The sequence below is a fragment of the Gigantopelta aegis genome, chromosome 7 (assembly GCF_016097555.1).
Source record: "Gigantopelta aegis isolate Gae_Host chromosome 7, Gae_host_genome, whole genome shotgun sequence".
NCBI lineage: Eukaryota > Metazoa > Mollusca > Gastropoda > Neomphalida > Peltospiridae > Gigantopelta > Gigantopelta aegis.
This window is the reverse complement of record NC_054705.1, coordinates 39796798-39814954: the sequence shown is the minus strand read 5'-3', so window position 1 is coordinate 39814954 and position 18157 is coordinate 39796798. Positions and strand designations below refer to the sequence as shown.

Sequence of the window (18157 nt, the reverse complement as noted above, 5' to 3'; positions counted from 1 at the left end):
TTCGTCTTAATATTTGTAAGAAGCCCAAACTGGATTTTGTCTTCAAATAATTTTGTATGTATGAAAAACTTTTATTTTAGGAAATAAAATAAATTAACCTAGTACAAATATTAGAACGATCAGAAACATGTTTAATATACAGCCACTAATATTTTATGCAAAAAAAATTATTTTATAATATGTAATTACAATCGTTAAAAAGTCTCTGTGAGTCGATAACATCAAAAAAATTGCAGCAAACTCAGGACTGTCCCTTTAACGCTAACCCTACAAATTATCAAGACCCAGCATTTCTGCTGCAATGATTTTTTTTATTTGAATTTTTTTTTATTTAACGACATCACTAGAGCACATTGATTAATTAATCATTACCTATTGGATATCTGACACAATCTTTTATATATGCATTTTTCCACAGACAGGAAAGCACATATCACATATCGATGCATGGTCGGTCTGGGTTCGATCCCCATCGGTGGGCCCATTGGGCTATTTCTCGTTCCAGCCAGTGCACCATGACTGGCATATTATCAAAGGTCATGGTATGTAGTACCCTGTCTGTGGGATGGTGCATATAAAAGATCCCTTGCTGCTAATCGAAAAGAGTAGCCCATGAAGTGGCAACAGTGGGTTTCTTCTCTCAATATCTGTGTGGTCCTTAACCATATGTCTGACACTATATAACCGTAAATAAAATGTGTTGAATGCATCATTAAAATAAAACATTTCTTTCTTTCTTTCTTTTTTTTGAAGTTACAGAGCAGCCAGATTGTATCTTCATTTACATAATTACATACGCTCAGTATGTTTGGATGTTTTGCAGGTGTTGCTATGCTTTCATATTCACATAATTACATACGCTCAGTTTGTTTGGATGTTTTGCAGGTGTTGCTATGCTTTCTTATTTACATAATTACATACGCTCAGTTTGTTTGGATATTTTGCAGGTGTTGCTACGTTTTCTGCGGAACATCGTGTCTCACAGCAACGATATCTTCATTTACATAATTACATATGCTCAGTTTGTTTGAATGTTTTTCAGGTGTTGCTTAGCTTTCTGCGGAACATCGTGTCTCACAGCAATGAGAACAAGATGGGTCTGAACAACGTGGCGATGATCATGGCGCCCAACCTGTTCCTCGGCCCGGCCAGTCTGAGCAAGACGATGAGCATCAAGGAACTTGAGCTGAGCAAGGCCGCCGGCACTTCCAACATCGTCAAGATGCTCGTCCACTACCAGAACGAACTCTGGACGGTTAGTCATGTGACCTGCTTTTAAAGATACCGCATCTGGGGTTTTTTTGGGTTTTTTTTATAAGCAACAAACACAAAAAATACATGGGCTATTAGGTGGCAAACCATTTAACAATATGCTCATCCACTACCAGAATGAACTCTGGACGGTACATCACATGACCTGGGGTTTTTTATTTTTTTATTTTATAAGGGGTATGTCTAGAGGACAGTTTTTAAAGATACCGTGTCTGTATTTTTTTTATATTTTTTTTTTTATATAAGGGGTCATTCAACAAAATGCTTGTCCACTACCAGAACGAACTCTGGACGGTACGTCACGTGACCTGCTTTTAAAGATACCGTGTCTGTATTTTAAATTTTTGTTTTATAAGAGGTCATTTAACAAGATGCTTGTCCACTACCAGAATGAACTCTGGACGGTACAAAAAAAATACATGGGCTATTAGGTGCCAAACCATTCAAGAAGATGCTTGTCCACTACCAGAACAAACTCTGGACGGTACGTCACGTGACCTGCTTTTAAAGATATCGTGTCTGTATTTAAAAAATTTATTTTATAAGGCCCTTATTAAGGGATCATTCAACAAGTAAGGCTTTTAGACGTCAAACATAATATGGTCATTCTGACACTGTTTTTTTTAGAGGAAACCCGCTGTCACCACATAGGCTACTCTTTTACGACAGGCAGCAAGGAATCTTTTATTTGCGCTTCCCACAGGCAGGATAGCACAAACCATGGCCTTTGTTGAACCAGTTATAGATCACTGGTCGGTGCAAGTGGTTTACACCTACCCAATGAGCCTTGCAGAGCACTCACTCAGGGTTTGGAGTCGGTATCTGGATTAAAAATCCCATGCCTTGACTGGGGATCCGAACCCAGTACCTACCAGCCTGTAGACCGATGGCCTAACCACGACGCCACCAAGGCCGGTCATCATCATTCAACAAGGTGCTCATCCACTACCAGAATGAACTCTGGACGGTACGTCACATGACCAGTTTTTAAAGATACCGTGTCTTTATTTTTTAAAATGTATTACTCTCCTACCGGTCCACCCATAGGGAACTATAGGTTTCATCTCCGTCCGTCCGTCCGTCCGTCCGTCCGTCTGTCCCACATATGGTTTTTTGGAATACAATGTTCTTCTATTTCACAAACTACCTAACACAACCTACATTGTGTATTTTATTATCATTTTGCATCTTGGCATTTTTTGTTGTTGTTTAGTATATATTTTATATTTTTATTCTTTGTAGATTCCTCCAACTTTCGTGAAGCAAATTCGACATCAGATAACAATGGAAATGCACAGAAAGACGAGAGAGAAAACAGTCAGTATGATAATGATTTTAATTAAGTGCATCGTAAAAGTAAAAGTAATTTCCGACAATGTATACAGAAAAACTGATGAGGGATATTCCACAACTGATATGGGGGGAAGGGCAAGGGTAGTGTAATTATTTTTTGCCTGTTTGTTTGCTACATGTTAAATAAGATTCTGTTTAGTGGGTAGTGGTATACAGAAATTGGCTTCTTTACCCCCCCCCACAATCAGTCGTGGTTCTGTCCTACATAATGTATTATGGTATCTCATTAAACGATGTGCTGAAGTGTCATTCAACAAACAACTAAGTAAACAATGTGCTGGGGTGTTGTTCAACATTTCTTTCTTTGTTTCAGAGGTTACGCTTTCTCGGTCGAAAGGACAAGTCTGAAGTGTACAGGAAATCAACTACAGACGTAAGTAGAATCAGCTGTCTATGGAATCAGACGTCTGTAAATTAAATTTAAGTCTGCAGGTATTAACCAAATATACTCTGTTACTTACGATGTATATCATAGGTGTTTTAGTAATTAATAATAATTATAAATGCTGTTGCATATAAATTGAAATTACGTCTGCAGATATTAATATAATTTGTTTATACATTGTATAATCATACGTTTTATGTATTTTATACACAGTGATTAGTGACAGTACTTTTAGAATACAAAAATAAGTTTTAATATTATCATTTCAAGATCATGGGATGGGATATACCCCAGTGATAAAGTGCTCACTTTATTCGCGGTCAGTCTAGGATCGATCTCCATCAATGGGCCCATTGGGCTATTATTCAGTCCAGGCACTGCATCATGACTGGTATACCTAAGTACATGGTTTGGGATCGATCCCCATCGGTGGGCCCATTGGGATATTTCTCATTTCAGCCAGTGCATCACGATGGTATATCAAAGACCGTGGTATGTGCTATCCTGTCTGTGGGATAGTACATATAAAAGATCCCTTGCTACTAATTAAAAAAATGTAGCAGGTTTCCTCTATAAGACTATATCTCAAAATTACCAAATATTTAACATTGAATAGCCGATGATCAATAAATCATTGTGCTCTAAGGTGTTGTTAAACAAATGTCAGATTTACCAAATGTTTGACATCCAGTAGCCGGTGATTAATAAATCAGTGTGCTCTAGTGGTGTTGTTAAACAAAAGAAACTAACTTTAAACAAATATAATCTGTTAATTAAGATGTCTATGTCTAGGTGTTTTGCTTGCAACAATTAGTAATTAATATTCATATTAAATGCTGTTACTTGTAAACTGGAATGTAAAGACACCACTGGAGCACATTGATGTATTAATCATCGGCTATTGTACAAATGTATGTCAAACATTTGGTAATTTTGACATTCAGTCTTGAGAGGAATCCTGCTACATTTGTTTTCATTAGTAGCTGGGATCTTTCATATGCTCCATCTCACAGACAGGATAGCATATACCACGGCCTTTGATACACCAGTCATGGTGCACAGGCTGGAACAAGAAATAGCCTGATGGGCCAACTGATGGGAATCTATCCCAAGCCGACTGCATCAAGTGAATGGTTTACCACTGGGCTACGTCCAACCCCCCACATTGTTTGTAATGAAGATGATTTGATTTGTTGTGGGGGCGAGACGTAGCCCAGTGGTACAGCACTCGCTCGATGCGTGGTCGGTGTGGGATCAGTCCCTGTCGGTGGGCCCAATGGGCTATTTCTCGTTCCAGCCAGTGCCCCACGACTGGTATATCAAAGGCTGTTGTATGTACTACCCTGTCTATGAGATGGTGCATATAAAAGATTCCTTGCTGCTAATCGAAAAGAGTAGCTCAATATCTGTGTGGTCCTTAGCCATATGTCTGACACCATATAACCGTAAATAAAATGTGAGTGCGTTGTTAAATAAAACATTTTTTTATTTTTTTATTTGATTTGTTGTGCAGCTGGAGACTCAAGATGGTATGATCCGCGTCCAGGCTCCGAACCTGACGAAGAGTTCCACGCTGATTCAGCTCGACGAATGGATGACGGCCGGAGACGTGGTCGCCAAGTTCCGCAGAAACACAGGATCGCAGCACGAAGGCTTCGACAGGTGTGCTTATCTCCCCTTCTCACCGTCTCACTTGTGGAGAGGTTAATTAATCTTGAGAGCTTTTAAACCATGTGGGAATTTGTTTTTTTAATATCTGGATGTGGTTATCTCCCCTTATTTATTGTCTGCCTTGTGGATATGTTAATGAACCGTAAGAGCTTTTAAACCATGTGTTTTTAAAGTTTTGAGTGTGGTTATCTCCCCTTATTTATTGTCTACCTTGTGGATATGTTAATTAACCGTAAGGGCTTTTAAACCATGTTTTTAAAAAAGTTCTGAGTGTGGTTATCTCCCCTTATTTATTGTGTCCCTTGTGGATATGTTGATTAACCGTAAGGGCTTTTAAACCATGTGTTTTTAAAGTTCTGGGTGTGGTTATCTCCCCTTATTTATTTTCTCCCTTGTAGAAAGGTCATCTAATCCCAAGGTTCCCGGACTTGGTTACTGGCAATGCTTGAGGCTAAGCCCGTGATGAGCGTGTTTGAAACCTTCGTGGTATATGAGTGTGTAAAACCAGTTGAGAAAAACCTTGTGTTTTATCTCCCTTTATTTATTGTCTCCCTTGTGGAGAGGTCAGTTAATTCTGAGGGCTTTTAAACCATGTGTCTTTTAAAAAGATCTTGGTGTGGTTTTTCTCTCCTTCTCCCCTTATTTATTGTCTCCCTTATGGAAGTGTTTATTAACCTTAAGGGCTTTTTAACCCTGTTTTAAAAAAGCTGTCAGAAGGAATCTTAAGGGTGTGATTATCTCCCCTATTTATTATCTCCCTTGTTGAAGTTTAATTATGAGGGCAGTGTACCAGATGAGAGAGTTTTGTGTTAAAATTTGTGGTGCACCATGAAATATGTACGGAGTAAAAACAGCTGTGGCTGTGATTGGTAGTAATATGTGACATTGATTATTTATGCAAATATGGTTACCTTTTTAAATTATATTGTTAAGAAATGTACAGTACACTAGAAGTTAAAATTAGTATAGGATACAATTAAAAAAAAACCCACCTGGAACTGCAATTTAGTAGTACAGTAATGTCTAGTGCAGAGTTACGGCAGTTTAGAATTTATTATTAGACTTACATGTACCTTGAGGGTTTCTTAAAACTTTCAATTAATTGTTAGATAGCCTGTATCTTATATTTGTTTTATTAAAAAAATTTAATTTAACCTTAGTAACTCATAGCTGGTTTGACAAAGTCAAAAATTACCCCTAGTAGGACAACCTGCAATTATTCTACGACCGTAGATTTTTGTTTTCTATAGCTACATGTACTCTTAACTTTACAACTAGGCAATCCACGGCAGCATTTAGATCGGTTGGTAGAGTGTCAGGTACTTAGGACACAGGATTGAGACCCTTCAGTGAACCCACTCCACTTTTTTTCCCATTCCAACCAATGCTCATGATTGGTATATAAAAGGCTGCTCAAACTTCGGAATTTATTATCTATGGCAATTTTGAAATCTTTTCACCGTAAGAAAAATGTTCACCTTCGACCTGCCTTATAGCAGTGTTTGAACCAGTAACTTTTGAACAAGATGGGTCGCAGTGTCAGTCACCCTCAGTAGACTCGTTGTTTTCCCCAACCAATGCCAGAAAGCAGGTACATCAAAGGCTGTGATATATACTACCCTGTGTCCTGTTTATGCTGCTTTAATTATAGGAGTAGTCTTAATTGGTGACAGAAGATTTATGTTAAATATCAAATAGCTCCAGCCAGTGCACCAAGATTGGTATATCAAAGGCCATGGTAGGTGCTATCCTGTCTATGGGATGGTGCATATAAAAGATCCCTTGCTGCCAATCAAAAAGAGTAGCCCATAAAGTGGCGACAGCGGGTTTCCTCTCTCTAGATCTGTGTGGTCCTTAACCATATGTCTGACGCCATATAACCGTCAATAAAATGTGTTGAGTGTGTCATTAAATAAAACATTTTCTTCCTTCAAATAGTCCTAGGTTAAATGTTAACTTTATAATAAAGAAAAATCAGAAAAAGCAGAATTTCTTTTTAAGTTGTAGTGAAATACCAGGAGATGATATTGATAATCTTGCATTAAAATTGCTCCCTTTTTTTTTTGGCTGTGAGGAAATACGACCATGAGTTACCTCCCTTGAATAGTGACTTAATATGTGTGATTTCCACCCAACTGTAGCTGTGTATGAAAACTGATTGAGAAAATTTAGCTTAGGTATTTTGCAGGACACTTTGTGGCACTTACATGAATGTTAAAGTAGGAATATCACGTTGTACTTAATATTAGGAATACAAAAAATACAGTAAATATCATGTATCATTAAACAAATGAAGACTTCAGGCGCAAAATGCGATATAAACCATTTTCTTTCTAGCTTTTAGTTAAAGCCATTATTGTATGTCAGTAAGGGCTAATCGTAGGCCCGCTGATTTGCCACAAAACATAATTGATCCTTATGAAATTGTATTGGGTAAATCCCGATTTTTTCAATCAAAACACGATATAATCCATTTTCTTTCTAGCTTTTAGTTAAAGCCATTATTGTATGTCAGTAAGGGCTAATCGTAGGCCCGCTGATTTGCTGCAAAACATGATTGATCCTTATGAAATTGTATTGGGTAAATCGTGATTTTTTCAATCAAAACGCGATATACGCCAATTAAAAAAATCACTTTTACTGAAAATTAAAAATGGATATATCGCGTTTTGCGCCTAAACTCTTCAAATATTCCATTCCATTAAAACCCCCAAAATAATTTTAAAAAACAACTCAAATGTAACATATTTCAGAAAGAGGAAACTCTACCACAGGTAGGTTTTCTGCCAGAACCAATATCTTTACAGCTTCGATAATATATGCTGATTTATGCTAAATTATGCTAATTATTGCTACTTATTTTGTAACTCATCTGGGAATATATAATCTGCAGTAACTGACAGCTAGTTGGGAGGGACGTAGCCCAGTGGTAAAGCACTCGCTTGATGTGCAGTTGATCTGGGATCGATCCCTGTCAGTGGGCCCATTGGGCTATTTCTCATTCCAGCCAGTGCACCATGACTGGTATATCAAAGACCGTGGTATGTGCTATCATGTCTGTGGGATGGTGCATATAAACGATCTCTTTACCAGTAATGGAAAAATGTAGCGTATTTCCTCAAAATTATTAAATATCCAATAGCCGATGATAAATAAATCAAAATACTCTAGTTGTGTAGTTAAACAAAACAAAACTTCAACTGACAGCTAGTTAACGACTGTGTGTCAATTGCTGTAAATTTTAAATTAATAGTTTTATCTGATCTTCAGTGTCGCTTACAGCAGCTATTAATACTTACTAATTCATGCTAATTTATGCTGCATATTTGTGCCAGCTAAGCTAGTAACCAGAGCATAAGCTGCCATTCATCAAATTACTAAGTTAGAATTTGGCTAAAGTATATTTTAATATTAAAACATATTGCCACAAAGCTAATTTGAAAACTGCCTGTCATTTCGTCTGGTTTGTTATTTGAAACTTGTATTTGTGTTACCTAGTCCACCAAACTGAATAACACACACACACACACACACACATATATATATATATATAGATACTCTTCAAAAAAAAGTAGTGTAACTCTAATAAGAATTTACAATTGCCAAAATTGTAAGGTATATTATGTGGGGAATGGTTATATGATAATAGTGAATTAATTGGGTAAATATTACAACCGGTAGTTCAGTATTACAGTAGGTTTTATGACCACCAAAGATGTTGAAGGATGATCGGGGTCAGAAGTGAAATTTGAAAGTTGGCGTTTTTTTGTCAATAAATCGCAAATTCAAACAATAAAAATGACTAAAAACAAAACAATAACAACTGTATGATCAACAGAATGAAAACGATTGACAGAAATGATGTTCCACAGTGATTAATGGACCTTTCTGGAAATTTTCAAAATCGAGAATGACACCCTAAGCACGTGTACGGGGCAACTGTGTGATGCACATGCAAACTATGGAATGTGTTTTGGTGTGTTGATAAACAGACATGAGCGTTCTTTACTAGGATGTCTGTGGTCAAAACGTATGTTTGGTCTAATAGTTGATATTAACATTAATATTTCAGGTTCCTCTACTTTTTTTGAAGAGTATATACGTGTATATAAAATGATAATGTGCTAATTCATGTTACAATAAATAATATATTAGGTAATTTCTCATTAAACCACTATATCAGTCACCTTGATTAACAATCACCTGTCTATAAAAAAAAACCTCCAAATATTTTGCTAGCATCTACTCAGTAGCAAGGTAGAATGGGGGTGGGTGGGAGGTGGTATTGGGTTTTTCCTGTTCCAACCTATGATTTAGTATATCAGATCTTGTGGTAACATCATTTGCTGTTAGTCTACAATAAGCATATTCTAAGTATGTGGTAGCAAAAGATTTGGGTTTTTTTAAATCTGTCACAATATTCAACTACAAATATGGTGCATATTGGTGGAAGAATGTAGCCCAGTGGTAAAGCACTTGCCTGATACGTGGTCGGTCTAGGATCGATCCCCCTTGGTGAGCCCATTGGACTATTTCTCGTTCCAGCCAGTGCACCATGACTGGTATATCAAAGGTCATGGTATGTGCTATCCTGTCTGTAGGATGGTGCTTATAAAACATCCCTTCCCATTAATTGAAAAATTTATGTCCAGGAAAGAGGAGCCAGCAAACGTCGACAACTGCGCCCATGACAGGTGTGTGCTACGACAGCTTGATCTGAATGTGCACATTTAAACCTATGACCTGACCTGACCTTACCTTAACTGAAAAAATGTAGCGGATGTCCTCTCTAAGTCTGTATGTCAACATTACCACATGTTTGACATCCAATAGGTGATGATTAACAAATCAATGTGCTCTAGTGGTGTCGTTAAACAAAACACACGTTTTCAAGTTCATGTTTGGGTTGGATGTAGCTCAGTGATAATGTGCTTGTCTAAAGTGTGATGGGTCTCAGGAAATTGCAGTCAGCCATCTTGGGCATTTTCCCATCCCAACCAGGACATCACTAATGGTGCACCAAAGGCTGTGGTATGTACTGTCCTGTCTGGTGGCAGCTGTAGTTTAAATGTGCCCCGATGTCCTTTCAGTGACTGGTCAGCTTTGTTTGGTGATAAATCTGTATGTGTAACAGTAGGGTGGGGTGTAACCCAGTGGTAAAGCACTCGCTTGATGCGCAGTCGGTCTAAGATCGATCCCCGTCAGTGGGCTCATTAGGCTATTTCTCGCTATAGCCAGTGCACCACAACTGGTATATCAAATGCTGTGGTATGTGCTATCCTGTCTGTGAAATGGTGCATATAAAAGATCCCTTGCTACTAATGGGAAAAATATAGCGGGTTTCCTTTCTAAGACTGTCAAAATTACCAAATGTTTGACATCCAGTAGCCGATGATTAATAAATCAATATGCTCTAGTGGTGTCGTTAAACAAAGCACACTTTTTTCCTCTTTTTTTTTGTATAAATGTAATCTGAAAAACAAAACGTACTTGTCATGTATTTATACTGGATGTGCTTCTATTTCTTTTAAGCACATCTCGGCTGCTAGAGTTATCCCCCATGGATTGTATTACCTCCCCTCTCCTTGCCATGACTATGCCGAACATACAGAAAATAATAGGGTTTGATTACATCTTAGTTTGTGTTTTATTCACCACAGTAACATCACTCAAAATTTTATTTTGTTTTTGGTTCTCTATTGTCCAGTATTGTCTTAACAAACTTAATTAGAAAAAAGGCAGAAACCGAATAAACCTATGACACCATCATCCATCCACTCATCCATCCTTTCATGTATGCATCCATCTGTCCATCCATCTTCCATCCATTCATCCTTTTTTTTCTTCAACCCATCCATCCGTCCATCCATCCATCCATTGATCCATCTGTTCATCCATCCATCAAGCCTTCCCTCCATCCATTCATCCTTTTTTTCTTCCATTCATCCGTCCGTCCATCCATCCATCCATCCATCCTTTTCTTCCAATCACTCATCCATCCATTCATCCATCCATCCATCCATCCTTTTTTTCCAACAACCCATTCATCCATCCATCCACCTTTACATCCATATTATTTGTTATATTTATGTGAACACTGACATTTATATTTATGTCTGCTAACATATTAACAGCTTTCAATTGTTTTGTTAACAGTTTGCTTGTCTCACTGTGTAATATCTTGTGCATTTCTAAGACCTGTGTGAACTCTGTGTATAATAAAATATCACAGTTTTAGTTTTAGTTTATCTTTGTTGTTTTCTATGTAACTAATGCACAGCTGGATGAACAAACAATGAATTAACTTGTGCCATGCACGTCATCAGGGCATATCTAGAAGTCTCTGTTGGAGGGGTACTGTGTCATCAAGCTATTGTCTACAAGTGTGATATTAAAAATATTAAACATTTTTTATTATCTACGAATATGTGATATGAACAAACATACCCAGTCTCTGAGACTAATGGTTTAAAGGGAACTTCCTGAGTTTGCTGCAATTTTATGTTATCGACCAACAGAGACTTTTTAACGATTGTAATTACATATCAAATATATTTTTCTGCATAAAATATTAGTGGCTGTATATTAAACGTGTTTTTTATCGTTCTAATATTTCTACTAGTTTAAATTTCATTTTATTTCTTAAAATTTGTTTTTTCGTATGTACTAAATTATTTGAAGACAAAATCCAGTTTGGGATTCTTACAAATATTAAGATGACCAGAAACACATTGAATATACAGACACTAATATTCTTCACAAGAACATATATTTAATATGTAAGTTTAATCGAAGAAATATTTTATTAGTCGGAAACATATTACACTGCAGCAAACTCCGGAATGTCCCTTTAACAAGTAATTTGACAATATATAGATGGTAAAATGTGTGCTGTTTAGATGCCCAGTACAACCTCAGTGTAATGCCCACCATTGTAGGAGAGTAGGTTTGAGATCATGTTTTAGTTAATGTTGCAGTTACAGTAGAATCTTAACATCTTTTATGATCAAGTTGTTAAATATGAACAAAATAACATGCATTAATTTGAGATCTAAAGTGAGGGTATTGACATTGCAGTGGAATATATTAAATTTTGTTATTATCCATTTATCTGACCTTGCATAATAGAAATTACATTGGGATGGGGTTGGAAAGGGGGTTTTAGTATATAGAGGGTAAAATGTATTTGCCAGTACAGAGAAATATATTTGTTATTACACAGAGAAATATAGTATTATACAGAGAAATATATTTGTTACTATATACAAAAATATGTTTGTTATTATATAAAGAAATATATTTGTTATTATACGGGGAAGTATATTTGTTACTATACAGAGAAATATATTTGTTATTATACAGAGAAATATATTTATTACTATACAGAGAAATATATTTGTTACTATACAGAGAAATATATTTGTTACTATACAGAGAAATATATTTATTACTATACAAAGAAATATATTTGTTATTATACAGAGAAATATATTTATTACTATACAGAGAAATATATTTATTATACAGAGAAATATATTTGTTATTATACTAAGAAACATATTTGTTAATATACAGATATATATATTTGTTATTATACAGAGAAATATATTTGTTATTATACAGAGAAATATATTTGTTATGATACAGAGAAATATATACAGTGGAATATATTAAATTTTGTTATTATCCATTTCTCTGACCTTGCATAATAGAAATTACATTGGGATGGGGTTGGAAATGGGGTTTTAGTATATAGAGGGTAAAATGTATTTGCCAGTACAGAAAAATATATTTGTTATTACACAGAGAAATATATTATTATACAGAGAAATATATTTGTTACTATACACAAAAATATGTTTGTTATTATACAGAGAAATATATTTGTTATTATACGGGGAAGTATATTTGTTACTATACAGAGAAATATATTTGTTATTATACAGAGAAATATATTTATTACTATACAGAGAAATATATTTGTTATTATACAGAGAAATATATTTATTACTATACAGAGAAATATATTTATTATACAGAGAAATATATTTGTTATTATACTAAGAAACATATTTGTTAATATACAGATATATATATATTTGTTATTATACAGAGAAATATATTTGTTATTATACAGAGAAACATATTTTTTATGATACAGAGAAATATATTTGTTATTATACAGAGAAATATATTTATTACTATACAGAGAAATATATTTGTGAATACAATGTATAATATATTATCCATATCTCACCTTACTAGGGATGAATAAATCGGGGGGTAAACTTATTTGGCAATACATTGAGATATATAATTATGTTATTATACACATCTGACCTTGCAGTGCTTCACTCCCAAGTTATCCCCAACACCACCAAGGTCAAGATCAAGGTCAACCTGTCAACCACGTACAGTCATTCCGTAACCCTGACAACGGCCAGTTTGCAGATGATAATGCTTATCTCTTTGAAGTTGGGGGAAACATAGGTGAGATTTTTTGTTTAAAGTTTAATGAGACTAAGTACTACATAGTTTATGATTGTTGATGCTTTTTAGGGAATGGGACATTGTTTAATAGTTTAATATAATTTACGGTTGTTTGGTGTCTGTCATATAGGTATTTTGATACTTGGTTCATAGATAAAGTCCTACTCTGCCAAACAGGTTACTTGTACCAAAAAAACGCAGGAAGTATACGTATATGTGCACTGTCCCATTGACAGGACAGTACATACCACTGCTTATGATGTACGAGTTGTGGGACACAGGTTGGGATGGGGGGAAACCCCATTTGTTGATATTTCACTAACAGATAATTCTAATAGTTGACATTTGTTGATAATTGACCAATCGATACTAGATGACATTTGTTGATAATTCAGTAATAGATAATGGGTAACATTTGTTGATAATTCAGTAATAGATAATGGGTAACATTTGTTGATAATTCAGTAATAGATAATGGGTGACATTTGTTGATAATTCACTCACAGATAATACATGACATTTGTTGATAGTTCACTCACAGATAATGGATGACATTTGTTGATAGTTCACTCACAGATAATGGATGACATTTGTTGATAATTCACTCACATATAATACATGACATTTGTTGATAATTCACTCACAGATAATGGATGACATTTGTTGATAGTTCACTCACATATAATACATGACATTTGTTGATAGTTCACTCACAGATAATACATGATATTTGTTGATAGTTTACTCACAGATAATACATGACATTTGTTGATAATTCACTAACAGATAATACATGACATTTGCTGATAATTCACTAACAGATAATACATGACATTTGCTGATAATTCACTAACAGATAATGGATGATATTTGTTGATAGTTCACTCACAGATAATGGATGAAATTTGTTGATAGTTCACTCACAGATAATGGATGACATTTGTTGATAATTCACTCACATATAATACATGACATTTGTTGATAATTCACTCACAGATAATACATGACATTTGTTGATAATTCACTCACAGATAATGGATGACATTTGTTGATAATTCACTCACAGATAATACATGACATTTGTTGATAGTTCACTCACAGATAATACATGATATTTGTTGATAATTCACTCACAGATAATACATGATATTTGTTGATAATTCACTCACAGATAATACATGACATTTGTTGATAATTCACTCACAGTTAATGGACAACATTTGTTGATAATTCACTCACATATAATACATGACATTTGTTGATAGTTCACTCAAAGATTCATACATTTTACATTAAGATAATACATGACATTTGTTGATAATTCACTCACAGATAATGGACAACATTTGTTGATAATTCACTCACATATAATACATGACATTTGTTGATAGTTTACTCACAGATAATACATGACATTTGTTGATAATTCACTCACAGATAATGGACAACATTTGTTGATAATTCACTCACATATAATACATGACATTTGTTGATAATTCACTCACATATAATACATGACATTTGTTGATAGTTCACTCACATATAATACATGACATTTGTTGATAGTTCACTCACATATAATACATGACATTTGTTGATAGTTCACTCACAGATAATGGATGACATTTGTTGATAGTTCACTCACATATAATACATGACATTTGTTGATAATTCACTCACAGATAATACATGACATTTGTTGATAATTCACTCACAGATAATGGACAACATTTGTTGATAATTCACTCACATATAATACATGACATTTGTTGATAATTCACTCACATATAATACATGACATTTGTTGATAGTTCACTCACATATAATACATGACATTTGTTGATAGTTCACTCACATATAATACATGACATTTGTTGATAGTTCACTCACAGATAATGGATGACATTTGTTGATAGTTCACTCACATATAATACATGACATTTGTTGATAATTCACTCACAGATAATCGATGACATTTCTTGATAGTTTGGGGTGGGATGTAGCCTAGTGGTAAAGCTCTCACTTGATGCATGGTCGGTTTGGGATCAATTCCCATTGGTGGGCCCATGGGTTATTTCTCATTCCAACCAGTGCACCACGACTGGTATATCAAGGCTGTGGTATGTGCTATCCTATCAGTGGGGTGGTGCATATAAAAGATTCCTTGCTACTAATGGAAAAATATAGCGGGTTTCCTCTCTAAGACTATATGTCAGAATTACCAAATGTTTGACATCCAATAGCTGATGATTATAAGTCAATGTGCTCTAGTGGTGTCATTAAACAAAACAAACTTCTTCTTTTTTTAATAATTTTCTCACAGATAATGGATGACTTCTGTTGATGTTTTCAGGTGAACGGTGTCTTGATCCGCAGACCAGGATGTTAGATCTTCATCACGTGAACCCGAACGCCGAGTGGGTTATCAAAGTTCACAAGAGATAGACAACGTTCATACTCCGATACCAAGTACAAGTTTTGTTATCACAACGAGAGAGAGAGAGATAAGATTCGCATTCAGATACACAAACACCGAGTGGGTTATCTAGATTAGACAATGTCCATGTACCTGTTTTATGATCAGAAACACAGAATGGGTTAAACGAGAGACAGAGTGGGTTAACAAGAAATAGACTGTTTATATTCAGATACTATGTACCTGGTTTTATAGTCACAACATGGAGAGGGTTAACAAGAGATGGACACCATTTATATTGAGACACTGTATGCCTGGGCAGTGTTCAGCCAGACCAAGCAGAAAAAACATCTGTTAAACTGGTTTAAACGCTTCACGGTAAACCAAATGATCATGTCGGGAACCAATCAAATAAGTTGCAAACGTTAGCAAAATGTTAGCTGGTTGATCTTGGGTCTGGTTTTATGATCGTGGTGGAATCTGGCCATCAAATACAACCATAGCTCAAGGGAAAAAGCAACAGGAGGAAGTCTAATGAGGCTTCCAGTTACGGGTGAGAGAGAACGCCCGACAACTTGTCATCAAATTATATAATGTTAACTGCCACCCATCCCAAACATTCCCATCCCAAACATTCCCTTTACAGACATTCTGTCATTTTAAGATGTCATCATTAAATTTCCGCTACATTCATTACAACATAACATCATCCCTTTGGTCCAGACATAGCAACGGGAGTTTGTTCATTTCTCCATGAATATAAAAATTACGTCGTCAGGGAACGTCATATCTGATGATGTCATTTTATATGGGCAAGTTGTCTTATTGAGCGTTATTGTTTATGGACCAAAAATAATTCAAAATAAAGTATGATGTTTTAGTGTTATTACTAGCAAGTATGATTCCAATTTAATCATAAGTTTTGTCTGTTATTTCTTCTACGTTCATCTGGGTATGAACCCAAAAATATAATCCACAAACTTATGTAAGAATATCTTCGCCGATTATCTTCGTCAATTTACACAGTTTGCAGTTAATTGTTAATATAACATTCCTTTCCTTTTTGTTGTGATAGATGATGTAAATATGTGAAAGATAATGAAATGCCTGCAAACCAACCACTGGCAATATGGTCAGATGGGTTCCAGTGGATCGGTTTATTTGTAGTAACTACTCTTAAGAGTATCCAGAAGTTAACTGTCGTACCAGCACTGAAACAGTTACAATGGATATACAAAATGTGGTTGTAAGGGGTATAATTAACAGCAATGCAGTCCTTCGTGTACAGTGTTTTATATTGTTGCAAAATACTGTTATATTAAAAGTTTTTCATTGATTTCTTATATTAAAATATTCACCTATTTAGTGTTGTAAAAAAAAAAAAAAAAAGTAATATTTCAATGCAACAGAATATATGGTGTGATTGTTGTGTGTATGTACGTTTGAAATAGAGGTTTATTTACAGTGTTATTGCAAGGTGACTGATTCCTAAAAGTCTCCAGGTGAAGTGGATGAGAGTGGAGGGTGGGGTGGGGTAGGGTAGGGGGTGATCACTTACCTCTCCTAGTGAAGACAGAAACCTTACCTGTGAATATCGTGAGAGAATAGTACTTAATGTCACAGTCATAAGGAGATTGGAATATCAAAAACGTGCAATGTATGTCAAAATTATTGATGTCAATTAAGCTATGTGTATACATGTATATACATGTATATGCATATGTTAAATATGTATACATACACATGTACATATACATGTATATATTAAAGGGACAGATCCTAGTTTTTAAACACTAATGTATATTTTTCACTATTAGAGCTGTTTATGATCACTGAAATCAAACATTACTTATATTTTATACTTTTGATTATCCATTTCTGTACAACTGAAGTCTTTCTGGTCATCCAGGCCCCGTGCTTATAAACCTTAAAGTCTAGACTTTAATAAAGTCCAGACTTTAACATCATGGCAACGCCATTCAAACAGCGTTACGTTAAAGTCTGGACTTTATTAAAGTTTTATAAGCACGGGCCATGGTGTTTCTAATACCACTAAATGCATTTTTCATATTTTTAAAAACGCACATGCGTCTGAGAAGTAACGATTATGGAGTCTCATTTTTGGTATATTTTTAAGGGTAGTATTTCAACATCACAGACTTTTGTTTCACTCTGTTGTATCCAAATTTGTTACAGGTCTGTAAATTAACCAAACTCAGTGTCCATCTTTATGGGTTGAAACTAGAGTATAGGTGAAAAATATGCCTTAGTGTTTAAAAACTAGGGTCTGTCTCTTTAATTGTGTGACAGATATTAAAGGTACTTTGGTCCTTTCACAACACTGTAATGGTATTTCTATTGAAAACTTCGTTCCTTGTTTGAAATAATAATTTGTTCACATCTAGTTACATGGAATTTATTTCTGAGTGTATATGTGTAACGACCTTCACTTTTTCCCAACTCTTCGCAACCCTAAAAAGTATTGAGAGTTGAGGTGGAGATGAGTAAAAGTTTATATCTGTGTTCAGTGGAAGTATTTTCAGTCATCACACATTATGGTGATTTTAAAT

At 35.1% G+C, this 18157-nt stretch overlaps 1 protein-coding gene across 2 annotated transcripts in view; it reads left to right on the top strand.

Moving 5' to 3' along the window:
• Positions 1 to 17367, top strand: part of LOC121377787 (rho GTPase-activating protein 18-like) — a 67702-nt gene extending 50335 nt beyond the window's left edge. The window contains exons 12-18 of one of the 2 annotated variants that reach the window (XM_041505877.1): positions 1043 to 1255; positions 2515 to 2589; positions 2939 to 2998; positions 4524 to 4672; positions 7435 to 7455; positions 13029 to 13171; positions 15525 to 17367. In XM_041505877.1, coding sequence (XP_041361811.1) covers positions 1043 to 1255; positions 2515 to 2589; positions 2939 to 2998; positions 4524 to 4672; positions 7435 to 7455; positions 13029 to 13171; positions 15525 to 15616 — 753 coding nt within the window. In that variant the 3' untranslated portion in view covers positions 15617 to 17367. The remainder of the gene's footprint in view (positions 1 to 1042; positions 1256 to 2514; positions 2590 to 2938; positions 2999 to 4523; positions 4673 to 7434; positions 7456 to 13028; positions 13172 to 15524) is intronic. The other variant, XM_041505878.1, reaches the window with a different exon arrangement.
• The last annotated feature ends 790 nt before the right edge of the window (positions 17368 to 18157 follow it).